At 42.6% G+C, this 14,573-nt stretch overlaps 3 protein-coding genes across 3 annotated transcripts in view; 1 reads left to right on the forward strand and 2 right to left on the reverse strand.

Moving 5' to 3' along the window:
* jph2 (junctophilin 2) overlaps positions 1-5,954 on the forward strand; it is a 17,578-nt gene extending 11,624 nt beyond the window's left edge. Inside the window, exons 4-6 of the mRNA XM_027011965.2 lie at positions 1,287-2,410; positions 3,846-3,941; positions 4,067-5,954. Coding sequence (XP_026867766.2) covers positions 1,287-2,410; positions 3,846-3,926 — 1,205 coding nt within the window. The 3' untranslated portion in view covers positions 3,927-3,941; positions 4,067-5,954. The remainder of the gene's footprint in view (positions 1-1,286; positions 2,411-3,845; positions 3,942-4,066) is intronic.
* A 1,042-nt stretch (positions 5,955-6,996) lies between these two features.
* On the reverse strand, positions 6,997-9,825 carry LOC113578577 (tubulin alpha-1C chain). Its single transcript, XM_035521599.1, has 4 exons — positions 9,715-9,825; positions 8,415-8,637; positions 8,172-8,320; positions 6,997-8,079 (listed from the first exon to the last, which is right to left on the reverse strand). The coding sequence occupies exons 1-4, from the start codon at positions 9,715-9,717 to the stop codon at positions 7,105-7,107; spliced, it is 1,350 nt and encodes a 449-aa protein (XP_035377492.1). The 5' UTR covers positions 9,718-9,825; the 3' UTR covers positions 6,997-7,104.
* A 1,288-nt stretch (positions 9,826-11,113) lies between these two features.
* Positions 11,114-13,775, reverse strand: tuba1a (tubulin, alpha 1a). Its single transcript, XM_035521598.1, has 4 exons — positions 13,667-13,775; positions 12,542-12,764; positions 12,299-12,447; positions 11,114-12,210 (listed from the first exon to the last, which is right to left on the reverse strand). Exons 1-4 carry the CDS (start codon positions 13,667-13,669, stop codon positions 11,230-11,232), a joined length of 1,356 nt encoding a protein of 451 aa, XP_035377491.1. The 5' UTR covers positions 13,670-13,775; the 3' UTR covers positions 11,114-11,229.
* Between the last annotated feature and the right edge of the window lie 798 nt (positions 13,776-14,573).

Genomic DNA, 14,573 nt, shown 5'->3' on the forward strand with positions numbered 1-14,573 from the left:
CTGCTGACTTGGGAAGTCTCATTCAGTATCGAGATAAGAGCCGCCTCAGGAAAGACAGATGCTGATCTTCCAGCATATGCAGTAAGTGTACGGTGGCTAATCCAGGGTTCAAGTTCAACATAGCAGTGTCACCTTTAAGAGTCTAAAAAAAAAAAAGGCCTGCCTTGGCGTGATGAAGGATCATGTCTCTGCTATGAACGGAGCAGTCTGACAGTCTGCCTTAGAAGCACGGCTCAGATTTTTCATGACTTCACGTTGAGACAAATTACACGTTGTCACGTGAGGTGGCTGTCCAAGCCACATATACCTCCCATTGATGAGAGCAAAAAAATCCGCGCACTCATATACCTAGTCACACGACATCCAAATTTAGAAATATTGAAAATATCTATTATATTTCTAAGCTTTCACTTGTATGTCCTGTGTTTTTGTGAGATTTTTATTAGATGTGTAATACATATTCTTGTGGTCTTGAATGTCATTGATTTCATGCCATTCTTCTGTAATATGTCTCTAATATGAGGAGTGTAATTCTGACAAATGTCACCATTTCAGCAGCAGTCTGTATCTCTCACTGTAATGTTGTTTAACTCAGGGTCAGCGTGAGCTATCAGTCAGCGCCAAACTTTGTCTGCTGTTCGGTTGCCATGGATTTGTATTTCTCTGTCACAGTCAATGTATATACTGTAGAGCTTTCTTAATACAAGACTGCTTTCTACCTTTGGAAAAGAAAGCCCTATGAGTAATCATCTTGTTCATACGTTCCTTAGTGGGTAAGTTTTATTCATTGTGTTGACTTGTTTTCTGTCGAGGGACACATGGGAGGGAGTGAGGTATTGTAAATATGGACATGACTCATCCCATCAGAATCAGTAGTGTCTGCACCCCTGAATTGTTTCAGACATGAAACACAGTAGACATACCTGAATGCATCATAACAATATCACTTATTCAGGGAAATGGTGTATTGTTGTAATGTGAACTGAACAAGTTTTTTTTTTTTTCTGTTGAAATTAGATTTTTAGTTATGCCTGGACTCCATTATAGGCACTTAAATTCATATAATTACTATGACACTTGATCTGCCTACACTTAATTTGCAGGCCTTTTATGATAATAGCACATTAACACTACTCCAAATGGAATAAATGTTAACAATAATTTAGGGGAAACCAAAACCAATTCCATGCCACCATAAACCATTTTATAGTAAACAAACTGGGGATACACATAGATATGATGCATTATAACACAGTAATAAATGTTCTTTCTGCCCTTCCTCCTAGGACCGGAGTACTTGAAAAAGCGAGCTTTGCAGGAGATTGCTGAGAGCAATGAGAACGCTGAAACAGGCATGCATGAGTTGCTTCTGGTGAAGGAGACCCCTCCAGAGAGCCCCTTTAAGCAGGAGATGGAGAGCCTGAAGGCCAGCGTCAGCCCAGCACGTACACCCTCACCCAGGCTGGCTACCACTGCCAGCCCCGACCCCGACTTCCTCAGCCCAGGTAGCTGGAATGGGGCCAGGAGCAGCCATCCTGGGAGCAGGTCGAGCAGCCGACCTGCCACCCCGTCATCCGCCCCCGCCCCACCTCCGCCGCCTCCAGAGCAAGAGGAGCCCACAGCTCCCGGTGGCAAGGGCCTGGCCCAGTCACCTGGCAGCCGTCGGAGCACCAGAGGTGAGCAGGGCTCCGATCTGGAGATTGGGCCCCTACAGAAGACGGACGCAGAACCCACACCAGCAGAGTATGCCCCTGTCACCACAGCTCCAGTAAGGACCAGCTTCACCTTCACCACTGATGAAGAAGAAGCTCCTCCCCCTGCCTCCACTGTGTCCTCCACTGTGACCCCAGAGCTCAAAGCTGCTGAGGAGAAGGTCGAGGTCAAGGAGCCCACGGCCGAGCGCCAAGCCTTGACGTCAGAGAGCAAGCAGGAGGACAGCGAGGAGAGGGAATCAACTAACAAAGCAGATGCTAAGCCTCTTCCAAAACGAGAACCTAGCCCAGTCCCAAGACTAGAACCTAGCCCGGCCGTGGTACGGGAACCTAGCCCAGCTGGAAGACGTGAACCAAGCCCGGCCAGAATACGAGAACCTAGCCCGGCCGTGGTACGGGAAGCTAGCCCAGCTGGAAGACGTGAACCAAGCCCAGCCAGAAGACGAGAACCGAGTCTGGCAGCAAGACGAGAACCTAGCCCAGGCCCGAGAACGAGATGGGAAGCTACCCCGACTCCAAAACAAGAACCTAGCCCAGCTCCCAAACCTGTGGCTAAGCCTGAACCTAAACCTGTGCCAATACCAGAACCCAAAGCTATCGCTAAGCCATCTGCTAAGGTGGAACCCAAAGCAGAGCTGAAGCAAAGGTCTGTGGTGAAAGGCTCCAGTGAGGTGGCCAGGTCCACAGAACGAGAAGAGGTAAGACAAACCAAATCGAATATTCATGGACTATTCTATAAAAGATTATATCACATTTATGCTTCAGTTAGCTGCAAAATGTCTATCATAAAATGGCCTAAAATGCAGCAAAATATTCCAAGACAGTTACATTAAATAAATATTGCTGTGCACCCATTGTTCCATCATAAATCAAAATTCAGCATTTTTCAAGGCTCTAAATACATTGTAAACAGAGCTGGCATCTGAGCTCTCTCTCCCTGCTCTTGTCTGCCTGACTCTTACATCTCCATAACTGTGCTATTAGGCTCAGGTGTTTAAGCTTCCAAAAAAGCTTGAGGACATTTCCAACTACAGGGTAATCGCATTCTCAAAAGCAGTTATTTCTGATTTCCAGAGGAGCACAGAACAGAATTTTCTTCCACTATAAACTTGATTTAAGGAGGATATCCATAGCTAACCACACTTTATTTATTAAACAGTGGAAATTTGTTATTTTGCTGCATAAACATGCTGGCATGGGAGGAGCACAGCGTTGCTAAGCAGAGCATTGCTGGGTAATGGGCTCTCCCCAAGGCAGACTGGGATTGTATCTAGGATCCCAGTACCAACTTTGCAGTCCAGTCACTAACCATGAATGAGTCAGCCCTGGGATTTGAACCAGAGACCATCTAGTTGCTGACTTGTTTTTTAAACAATGGCTTGTCTAAATTATTGACGTCGGTTTTAACAGTGACTAAATATAAATTATTTTCAAACATGAGCCATTAAGAAAGAAACATTAGGGGAAAAAAAAGAACCAAGTGGATTAGATCAGTGGCACGTGTTAATGACATCAGGAAAAAACCCTGTTTATACATATTACAAAAGAAAATGAGCTGGTTTTATGTTGCATCCAGCAATACCCAATGCTACTGTCACATCCTATATTTGCTGCAGCACAGCCTGTGCTGTGGGTATGAGAATGTTTACTGAACAGATGCTAAACAGATGCTCTTGAATTAGCATGAATTCCTGACCCTCCCAGACTGTGTGTCAAGACTAGGACAATCTTTCAGCACAGTGGCCATGCTCCTCCGCGTAGTGTGAGGAACTCTTTCTCCCTCAGAGTAGCCGTTCCTATTCTGAGCGCGGAGGCGAGAAAACTATGTCTGACACGGGCTGAAATGCACTTCAAAAGCAGCCCTGACTCCAGCCCCATGACTGCATTTTTCAAGACTGCAAGACCGATCCTCAAAATGACAGACTCACACATTCACAAAACCTCTCTTGCTCCCTCCAGGCAACCGGTACTAAACTGACTTCAAGCAGCCCCCTACTGAGGACACATTCGAGAGTTTTAATTAATGCGCCATCCTCAAGTTATGGTTTACATAGTTTAGAGTGCACAGGTCTTTAAGGTTGTTTTTATGTTGTTGTTGTTTTTTTGTTGTTGTTGTTGTTGTTATTGTTTTAGGGCCCAAACACTGTTATGATCTGCATGGTCATTCTGCTGAATATTGGTCTGGCAATTGTCTTTGTCCACATCTTGTCCTGATCAGGAATATCTGAGGTAAGCAACTGTATGTCTGTGTGCTGGTGTTATATGCAGTTCATGAACGGAGACAGTTTGGTTCTACACATGTTCCTTGAAGAAGACAAAGGTAATTATGTGTCATTTTTTGCTTTTTGTGGCAGAGTGGTACATTTTTAACCTACGACCTTCTAGATGAAAAAAAGGAGCGAGAGGAGCTGAAATGGATGCCGTGTGCTCCCTTTGAGGCTGGCCTGATATGATGCACAGCCTCAGTAAGCCTCTCGGGCCATTTGAAAGGCAGTTAATATCTGTATTTGGCCTGATGGATGTCATTCATTGAACGTGTTTCAGTGTCTGAATGGTGGAGAGAGTTTAATTCAGTGAGAGAATGCATTTGTATTTGTTGCTCCTGAAAAAGATACATCGGCATTTAACTGGGCGAACATCTGTCCAGTTTGTCTGTTGATACAAACCAAAAGAATCGCTTATTTCTAACTATGGCTACAAATACAATGTATGCAAGACAAGCATTGATGTCATGCTCACTGGTTCAAGACTTATTTGTCTTTGAATATTCACCTTTGGAGAATAAATTGATCCATATTGCCATTAAGTTTTCAACATCTGATTTCTTCACTGACTTAAATGAGAAGGAGCATGAAATCACAAGGGGAAACAATCTACTATTCGACAAAAAATACTAACCTGTTGTATTTATGGGCTTCTTACTGCCTTATCCATGGTGGTAAAAGCCTCATTAGGGTGTGATAATGCACAAATAGAATAACGTCTTAAAATCTCTGCTGCCAACATGGTCTTCTTTTTAGTCAGCAAAGAGCAAACACTGAGACCAGGTGCTGAATGGATGCAAAGCGCTTGATCTGATCAGTGATGGTACAATAGTCCATACTAAAAGACTGCGTATAAGGAACAAATATGCAAGTTACACATACAAAACCCCTTCCAAATGCCATGGTTGAATATAATGGATTCTGCTATAAATCTTATCAAAACGTCACAAAATCCATGTCATATGTGGAAGGTGGGATATCAATAAGTGCCAGATGGTTTATGTTGTTCAGAATATGTAGGGCTTTTCTTTATTTCTGCATACAATATTAAAAGCATCTCACCTCAAATAGTTAAAATGCCTGAAAGATTTGAACAAATATGTTATTAATTAGTAGAAATGTACTGTGAAATTGCAAGGGTCTGATGAATTTAAGTGGTTTGTGATTGCAAACTTTCTTTTGTGAGTTATAACTACAGTTAATACATTTAGGTGTGTTTACATTAGAAGTCCAATCAATTCAACAAAGCTGTTTTGAATGCATGTACACACTTACGCTGATGACTTTTTTTTTACATTTCTAAAATATAAGTTAATTCATCAGCATCATGTGTATTCTCAAAAGTTGTAGGAACTCATGAAATATTGCCAACAGATTTTGGTTTCTGTAACCCTCTTAGATGAATATATTACCTTAAAATTGCAATTGCAAAACTGAAAAATTAGTTTATAAATGTAACTCCATGTCTTATATTAGAAGGTAGTTAAAATATTTATAGTCACTGGCCAAATATGTTTATTACTAAAAGAATGAGAGCCGTCAAGGTTAGTAAATATGGATCCTAATGTATTCATCTAACCATTGGTTGGGAGCCCCTGTTAACCATATGAAATTGTCACTAAGTTCTGAGTAACTGCTATGCTTTAGTCTCTCTTAGTTTTTAACTGTTTTCACAAGTGTGGCTTGCAATGGCATTGTTCGACAATTTTTTTGCCAAGACCATTTCTTCTTATGACAGGAACATCTACAATTTTCAGGTTATAAATGAAGAACATCAAAAAGATAAAGATTTATTTATGGGTTTGCTTTTGATATGGACACATTAAATCATGCTTTCACTTACTAAAGATTATGACCTAAGAATATTCAGACTGGCATTGTATGGCTCATATTTTTCAACACTGTCATACCCCATCCAGATGATTAGTCCACAATTGTTTTATCTTGGAATGAAATTAAATCATGGCATTTAAAGCACTGAACCTCACTGTATTTTGTTCAAAAATCTAGTCCATATCCACCAACGCAAGTAAACATTGCATGAACATTGTAACCTTTTCTAAAATGTTTCCTCTTTGATTTGTAGTGTAGTATACACAAGCTACACTAACATTATGTTAACTAGCTCACTAAACACCTGGCCAACTACAATGACATGACAAATGCAAACGTAATCTTATTCAGTCTATGGAAATGCGGTAGAACAACAAGCACCTGTCTGCTAGCATGACGGGATTTGAATACCAGGTCCAGTTTTAAATTAGACCACCAAAGGGCTCCCTTTCCATGCCGCTCATTCCACCACCCAGAGCAGCCTACACCTTACCTCCACCATATGCTTTGTTCACAGCAGCTTGGCCACCGAATTGGTAAAACCAGACCACCAAGAGCCAAATTAAAGAACCTTTTTTTCAGCTAAATAAACCACTGACTGCTTCTCGTGCCGACATGCCTGGATCTCTGATCTGTGCTTGGAATAAGTTCAGACAGTATAATTCAGTTCAACAGGACAGGTTCCAGACAGTCGTAGCTCAATGCTGCCCTCTAAGCCCTGGACCAATTTAGTGGATCACTGAATATCCACCTGTGAGTGGAAGCGCTATCTTGAAGTGGCTCTACTCTCACTCAAAGTACACATGCAGCGATCAAGCTCAGGGGGGGGGGGGGGGGGGGGGGTGGCATTGCATTGAAAGATCAACTCTACAAGAAGGAAACCTTTTTTGGACCATTTCATTTTGGGTTTAATTCAAGTTTCTGTACAAAATAATCACTCACCAAATATTTACCAAGATCAAGGGGAGGCTTACCAATTGTTAGCATTTGGGAAAACTGCAGAATACGCCACAAGTTAAACAAGCTTTGATCCATTTAAGACACGGCAATGAATATGGATGGCTGAAAACCACTTTCAAAAGGACAAGATAATGGACCATAAGATACTATTTGCACTGTGTGAGAATCAAGACCATGTACATGAAGATGAAGTGAGCAGTGATGTGTAAAATCCTCACAGAAAAACATCACTTCAAGATCCTCATCTTTATTTCATTCAGAACGAGTTGAGCAATAAAAGGAAAGAATGCACAAAAAGGGACAAGACAAGGTTAAGAAATGGCAAAAAGCGCTTACTAATACTCCTCTCCCTCCTCCTCCCCCTCCATACTGTCAGCTCCAACCTCTTCATAATCCTTCTCCAGAGCAGCCATGTCCTCCCTGGCCTCAGAGAACTCTCCCTCCTCCATACCCTCACCAACATACCAGTGCACAAAGGCACGCTTGGCATACATCAGATCAAACTTGTGATCTAGACGAGCCCAGGCCTCAGCAATGGCTGTTGTGTTGCTCAGCATGCACACAGCCCTCTGCACCTTGGCCAGGTCTCCACCTGGAACCACAGTGGGGGGCTGGTAGTTGATGCCCACCTTGAAACCAGTGGGGCACCAGTCCACAAACTGGATGCTGCGCTTGGTCTTGATGGTGGCAATAGCGGCGTTCACGTCTTTGGGCACCACGTCACCACGGTACAACAGGCAGCAAGCCATGTACTTGCCGTGACGTGGATCGCATTTCACCATCTGATTGGCTGGCTCAAAGCAAGCATTGGTGATTTCAGCCACAGAGAGCTGCTCATGGTAAGCCTTCTCTGCTGAGATCACTGGGGCATAGGTAGCCAGGGGGAAATGGATACGGGGATAGGGCACCAAGTTGGTCTGGAATTCAGTCAGATCAACATTGAGGGCGCCATCAAATCGGAGGGAGGCAGTGATGGAGGACACAATCTGACTAATAAGCCTGTTGAGGTTAGTGTATGAGGGGCGCTCAATATCAAGGTTCCTACGGCAGATATCATAGATGGCCTCATTGTCCACCATGAAGGCACAGTCAGAGTGCTCTAGGGTGGTGTGGGTGGTTAGGATGGCATTATAGGGCTCCACCACAGCAGTAGACACCTGGGGAGCTGGGTAGATGGAGAACTCCAGCTTGGACTTCTTGCCATAGTCAACAGACAGGCGCTCCATCAGCAAGGAGGTGAAACCAGAACCGGTGCCACCACCAAAGCTGTGGAAGACCAGGAAACCCTGGAGGCCTGTGCACTGGTCAGCCTACAAAGAAAAAAAGTCCGTCAGTAAAAGGAGGACATCTCTATAATGTTAGTCATTGTGAATGATCTAATGGTGCAATTGAGCAAACATACCAGTTTGCGGATTCTGTCCAGTACCAGGTCAATCAGCTCTTTGCCAATGGTGTAATGACCACGGGCGTAGTTGTTGGCAGCATCCTCCTTTCCTGTAATGAGCTGCTCTGGGTGAAACAGCTGACGGTAAGTTCCAGTACGGACCTCATCTGGGGACACAAACGTGAATTAGATGAAGGAGCTGAACATAGTTGAGGTCAATGAGTTCTGTTTCATTAGATTTATGTAGTAGCACAACCCTACCTATAACAGTGGGCTCCAGATCCACAAACACAGCCCTAGGGACGTGCTTTCCAGCACCGGTCTCGCTGAAGAAGGTGTTGAAAGAATCGTCTCCTCCTCCGATGGTCTTGTCACTGGGCATCTGCCCATCCGGCTGGATACCGTGTTCAAGACAGTAGAGCTCCCAGCAGGCATTGCCAATCTGGACACCAGCCTGACCCACGTGGATAGAGATGCACTCACGCTGTGAAGAGAGGGCACATTTTTTTATTCCTTTTTTGTACATGGTCATCATTAGTTTTTATTTTATGTATGACAGATGTTAAAGAAGGGATGATTAATAGAGAGGGATATTCACATAAAACTTGCTTGGTTTTATGAATTAAGTGCTAGTCTTCAGAGTTGATGTGAACCAAGGCTCATTTTTCAGTGTACGAATTTACGCTGACAGTGGACTACGCCCCATTTGACCATGTTAGCAGTTGGTAAAACAGAAGACTGCATCAGCTATATGAAGAAAGTAAAAGACGATAGATTTTGCGACATCATTACATCCGTTCTGTTGACCTTCGTTTGAGCAACAAGACTGAAAAGGACTAAATGGCCAACTTTAAGCAGAACAATCTTAATCTGCTCACAGAGTACGTACATTTTATTGAGTCCGTACATTTTATTGCGGAGTAGCGAATTCGTGTACCCTTTGTAGCTGATTAGGCGAAGTACATGAGTATGCAACCCTTTATTAAAAAAAAACAAAAAACAAAAAAACAAACAAACAAAAAAACCGAGTAATGAATCAATGTAGCGGGATTTCATCCTTCAACCCGGTCATGGGGTATTTATTAAACGCCTCAACCCCTGATATAAGAGCTCTGGAATGTGTCGGTTCTTACTGACCACGTGGGTCTGACTCATTTCCTGACCGTCACGACAGTTCCTTCTTCTCAAAACCCATCTTAAATTCGAAATAACATTTTAATATGATAACTATCGCAAATAATGTATTAATTTAACGCTCTTGATGGTTCAAAGCAAGTGAAAAAAGATGCGTTACTTCTTTCTTGTGATGATTAAGATAACTCGCTTCCATGGTCTCTAATTTGTATGAATATATTATAGGTCACATGGCAGATTAAAAAATGAAGGGCTAATCTAACGGTCCTATTGGTTTAATTTACACAATACACCATACATACTACAGTTTCGAAATATTTTAAGTAACTACAATAAATAACGTTCAAAGTACTACAGTTAGAATATGATTTTGGAAACAAAACACTGATCCCCATGACTTATCGTGCGCAAGTAGCTTTATACTTACCATTTTGAAGTTGAGGTTTTTAACGTGGTACGAAAAGAGCCGGAAAATATGTTGAGTGTATAAATCTCACAGTGAGACTTTTATGAGCCTGCAGTGAGAATACCAAATGCCCCTGACATTCGGGTGGGGTTATTTATACGTTTTTAGGCCCTCGTCAACGAGGCGGGGATAACGCAGCGACACTTGCTTCCCGTCCTTTCTCCATTGGTTTCCAAGTGGTATGCGACACCCCATTGGTACGTTTTAACTTTTGAATAATAACGTACTTTCCCTATAAAGTGATTTTTTAAAAATATGATAATACTTTATTGATGCATATCCACGACCAGAGTGTGGCCAGATTAGAAAAGATTGCCTCTTAAACGGATATGATTGGCATATTTTGTTTTATATTATTAAGCATAGATGACTCGACAATGTGTGCCGCAATGCAGTGAAGAGGAGAGCTCCCCCTATCGGATAATTACATATGAAATCAATCACAGATTTGCTTTATTTCGGGTGGACTGGAAGAACATTCTTTTACACATCACTCGGCCTACTACCCAAACAGTACGTGAATGTTTATTACACTGATGTTGTTTAACAAACTCCAGCACTTATTGTTTATTGCACTTATCATTGTTTAAGATAGAACTTATGTATTTTGTACTTCTAGTCATCAGCATCGATGCCTGTATTTCTACAGTATTCTAGTTTGTTGGTATGTTGGACTCTAACCTACTCTACTGTACTAGGATGTATTCTGTGAGTAAATGACAAAGCACTTTTTTAAGTTGCTCTGGATAAGAGCGTCTGCTTAATGCCATAAATGTAAATGTAATTGTAAATGAATGCAGCCAGCAAGGGTACAGCAATGCAACTACTGACTGGATGATTTTGACAGTCGGGTGTGTACTGATTGGATGATTTTGACAGTCGGGTGTGTGCTGATTGGATGATTTTGACAGTCGGGTGTGTGCTGATTGGATGATTTTGACAGTCGGGTGTGTGCTGATTGGATGATTTTGACAGTCGGGTGTGTGCTGATTGGATGATTTTGACAGTGGGGTGTGTACTGCAGTCCATTCCTGTTCCACATGCAGACCTGAGCTTTCATAGCAGCTTCTACAGGTCAGTGACCCTGCTATGAGAACTTTCATCCATACAACCTGATTTGTACTTGCAGTAACCATGCAATTGTTAGACTAAATTATTTGTGGTTAAAAAAAAAAAAAAGAAGTTTGTTTTTTAAGCCTGGCTGAGTTGCTATTAAGGGTGGTTTTACTACATGAATATAAATGATTTGTTTATTCAGAAAAGACATGAATTGTGTTTAGTACTATGGCTTTTTTCTCTGTCTTGAATCACTCAACATTTTTAAGACATTTATGACAAATATAGACAACTACATAGTGAGTTGGGGTAAAAGGGAAATTTATTTTTAGTTGTTCATCCAAATCATTTATACAATGTTATCACTTGGTGTGACATTTTAATCCCATATCATAATGGACCTTTGTTTACTTCTTCCCCTTAGTACTCCTCGCCCTCTTCCTCTCCTTCACCCTCGATGGAGTCAACACCAACCTCTTCATAATCCTTCTCCAGAGCAGCCATGTCCTCCCTGGCCTCGGAGAACTCTCCCTCCTCCATACCCTCACCCACATACCAGTGCACAAAGGCACGCTTGGCGTACATCAGATCAAACTTGTGATCCAGACGAGCCCAGGCCTCAGCAATGGCTGTTGTGTTGCTCAGCATGCACACGGCCCTCTGCACCTTGGCCAGGTCTCCACCTGGAACCACAGTGGGGGGCTGGTAGTTGATGCCCACCTTGAAACCAGTGGGGCACCAGTCCACAAACTGGATGGTGCGCTTGGTCTTGATGGTGGCAATAGCGGCGTTCACGTCTTTGGGCACCACGTCACCACGGTACAACAGGCAGCAAGCCATGTACTTGCCGTGACGTGGATCGCATTTCACCATCTGATTGGCTGGCTCAAAGCAAGCATTGGTGATTTCAGCCACAGAGAGCTGCTCATGGTAAGCCTTCTCTGCTGAGATCACTGGGGCGTAGGTAGCCAGGGGGAAATGGATACGGGGATAGGGCACCAAGTTGGTCTGGAATTCAGTCAGATCAACATTGAGGGCACCGTCAAATCGGAGGGAGGCAGTGATGGAGGACACAATCTGACCAATCAATCTATTCAGATTGGTGTAGGTAGGGCGCTCAATGTCGAGATTCCTACGGCAGATATCATAGATGGCCTCATTGTCCACCATGAAGGCACAGTCAGAGTGCTCTAGGGTGGTGTGGGTGGTTAGGATGGAGTTGTAGGGCTCCACCACAGCAGTAGACACCTGGGGAGCTGGGTAGATGGAGAACTCCAACTTGGACTTCTTGCCATAGTCAACAGACAGGCGCTCCATCAGCAAGGAAGTGAAACCAGAACCGGTGCCACCACCAAAGCTGTGGAAGACCAGGAAACCCTGGAGGCCTGTGCACTGGTCAGCCTACAAAGAAAAAGTCTGTCAGTAAAAGGAGGACATCTCTATAATGTTATTGCTCGATTGCTCCATTAGATCATTCACAAACACGTACCAGTTTGCGGATCCTATCCAACACCAGATCAATAATTTCCTTGCCAATGGTGTAATGACCACGGGCGTAGTTGTTGGCAGCATCCTCCTTTCCTGTAATGAGCTGCTCTGGGTGAAACAGCTGACGGTAAGTTCCAGTACGGACCTCATCTGGGGACACAAACGTGAATTAGATGAAGGAGCTGAACATAGTTGAGGTCAATGAGTTCTGTTTCATTAGATTTATGTAGTAGCACAACCCTACCTATAACAGTGGGCTCCAGATCCACAAACACAGCCCTAGGGACGTGCTTTCCAGCGCCGGTCTCGCTGAAGAAGGTGTTGAAAGAATCGTCTCCTCCTCCGATGGTCTTGTCACTGGGCATCTGCCCATCCGGCTGGATACCGTGTTCAAGACAGTAGAGCTCCCAGCAGGCATTGCCAATCTGGACACCAGCCTGACCCACGTGGATAGAGATGCACTCACGCTGTGGAAACATTTAAATATTTAGAGAAAAGTAAGAGGATTATTTCAAAATATTTACAATTCTAATCCACCCAGTGTATAGTTAGCCAATATCTATGATATTCAGATGCAGACCAAATGTCATTGTGCCTGTCTGACACAAATAAATGATGATCGCCTATTTCGCACTGTGGACCTACAATGCCCTTAGGCATACAGAACTACCATCCATTAGTAATATTGCATCCATTAACGGGCGCTGTAGAGCTCACCAGCATAAATATTGCATGGTCACGGAAGAGCCTTTGTAGAAATTTGATAGCTCTTCAAACAAAAAAAACAAAAAACGGGCGAACACTTGAAATCAATCGTTTTCCATACAAATCGCAAGGCAGCTGGCATTAACACTTCAAAACCTAAGCGATCATAACTGGATTTTGAGTATCTGATGTATCCTCGGGGAGGCGCTGGATATCATTTTTTCCAACGATAACGTGACGCTGACCGGACAGTGCGGAGCTGGTTACACCCCGATCCCTTAATTCTGCGCACACCGCTATCTTTGTTGTCTCGTAACGCCCTCTTTGTATTTTCTTAGACTCTCATTACGGTGCCATTCGTGCATTCCCTAACCCGAACTATATCAGATTTTTCTAATAGGCTATCTTGTGTTTTATTTATGTGAACTAGTATGGGCCTAGCTAGCGTGAATTCCTAAAATATTTTGAGAAGCTTTGGCACAGCATTTATTTTATGGGCCGAAAATAAAGACTAATTTCATTTCTGTGTGGCCTACAAATTAAGACTAATTAAATTTTTGTGTGGCCTACAAATAAAGCGAAAATAACGGACAGTAAGGCACACGGCACGATCAAATATGCTATTGGAAACTGAAATGGAAAATTACGTAGAAATCCTGCTTACCATTGTTACCAGTAGTCTTACTTGTCTGGATGGAAAGTGCCTCTTCGCAGAGATGTCTTACAGTTCGACAGATAAGGCGTCGATGTAAGAATAATACTCTTCAATGGATGGGTCTCCCAATATATAGATGGGTTGCCCTAGCGACTGCGTCTCCCCCAATCTTATTGGTCCCAGTTTTAAAAATCAGCCCAGTTAAAGAAAAAAGGCTACTTACTATTGGGTGAAAACAGATCAGGGATACAATACCCCCTCCCAGAGCCTCGCCCAGTTACCATCTCAAACAGTGACACAAACATTTTAATGCATGTAAATTTAGTTGACAGATGATTAATGAAACCCCCCTCACTCAAATATGTTATGGCAGATGGACCAGCTGGAGTAAAACGGAAAAATGGAGGAATCTGATTTACGGTTATTCTTTTGTTCTGACTAGACTTATTTATAGACCAAAACACTGCAATTACAGAACATTTAAAATATTCTATGATATACCTCACAATAAAAATACTTCCTTTAAACTTGTTAAGCCTATTTTTTCAAAGAATGATCAAAGGTTAAAATACCTCTATGGTATATGGTTTATCTCCCATCTGACTCAAGGCTCTTCTTCCATTTAGTGAAAATAACTTACAGTTTTACTTTTTTAATTTCACATTTTGGTACATTTTCATTTTATTTAAAAATGTTTTGGGGTTGTTGGTTTTTTTATATCTTGAAAATGAGGTTGTAATGTGTGAATATAAGGTATTCAAATAATGTCTGAATATAATGTGTATATAATGTTTAATATTTACAAAATACCCCAGGCAGGGTCACTTATTGGGACTCTCATAACTGTAGTCCATAAACAGATGCAAACAAATAATAAAAGCCACATTTTGGAGCCTTAGAAAATTCTATGAGACAT

The sequence above is a fragment of the Electrophorus electricus genome, chromosome 22 (genome assembly GCF_013358815.1).
Source record: "Electrophorus electricus isolate fEleEle1 chromosome 22, fEleEle1.pri, whole genome shotgun sequence".
NCBI lineage: Eukaryota > Metazoa > Chordata > Actinopteri > Gymnotiformes > Gymnotidae > Electrophorus > Electrophorus electricus.

Excerpts from the sequence above, each read along its gene's own strand:
- LOC113578577 (XM_035521599.1), bottom strand. Across the intron at positions 8,321-8,414 it reads TCTGGAGCCCACTGTTATAG|ATGAGGTCCGTACTGGAACT; the intron begins GTAGGGTTGTGC and ends TTGTGTCCCCAG. Across the intron at positions 8,080-8,171 it reads TGGACAGAATCCGCAAACTG|GCTGACCAGTGCACAGGCCT; the intron begins GTATGTTTGCTC and ends TTTTCTTTGTAG.
- tuba1a (XM_035521598.1), bottom strand. Across the intron at positions 12,448-12,541 it reads TCTGGAGCCCACTGTTATAG|ATGAGGTCCGTACTGGAACT; the intron begins GTAGGGTTGTGC and ends TTGTGTCCCCAG. Across the intron at positions 12,211-12,298 it reads TGGATAGGATCCGCAAACTG|GCTGACCAGTGCACAGGCCT; the intron begins GTACGTGTTTGT and ends TTTTCTTTGTAG.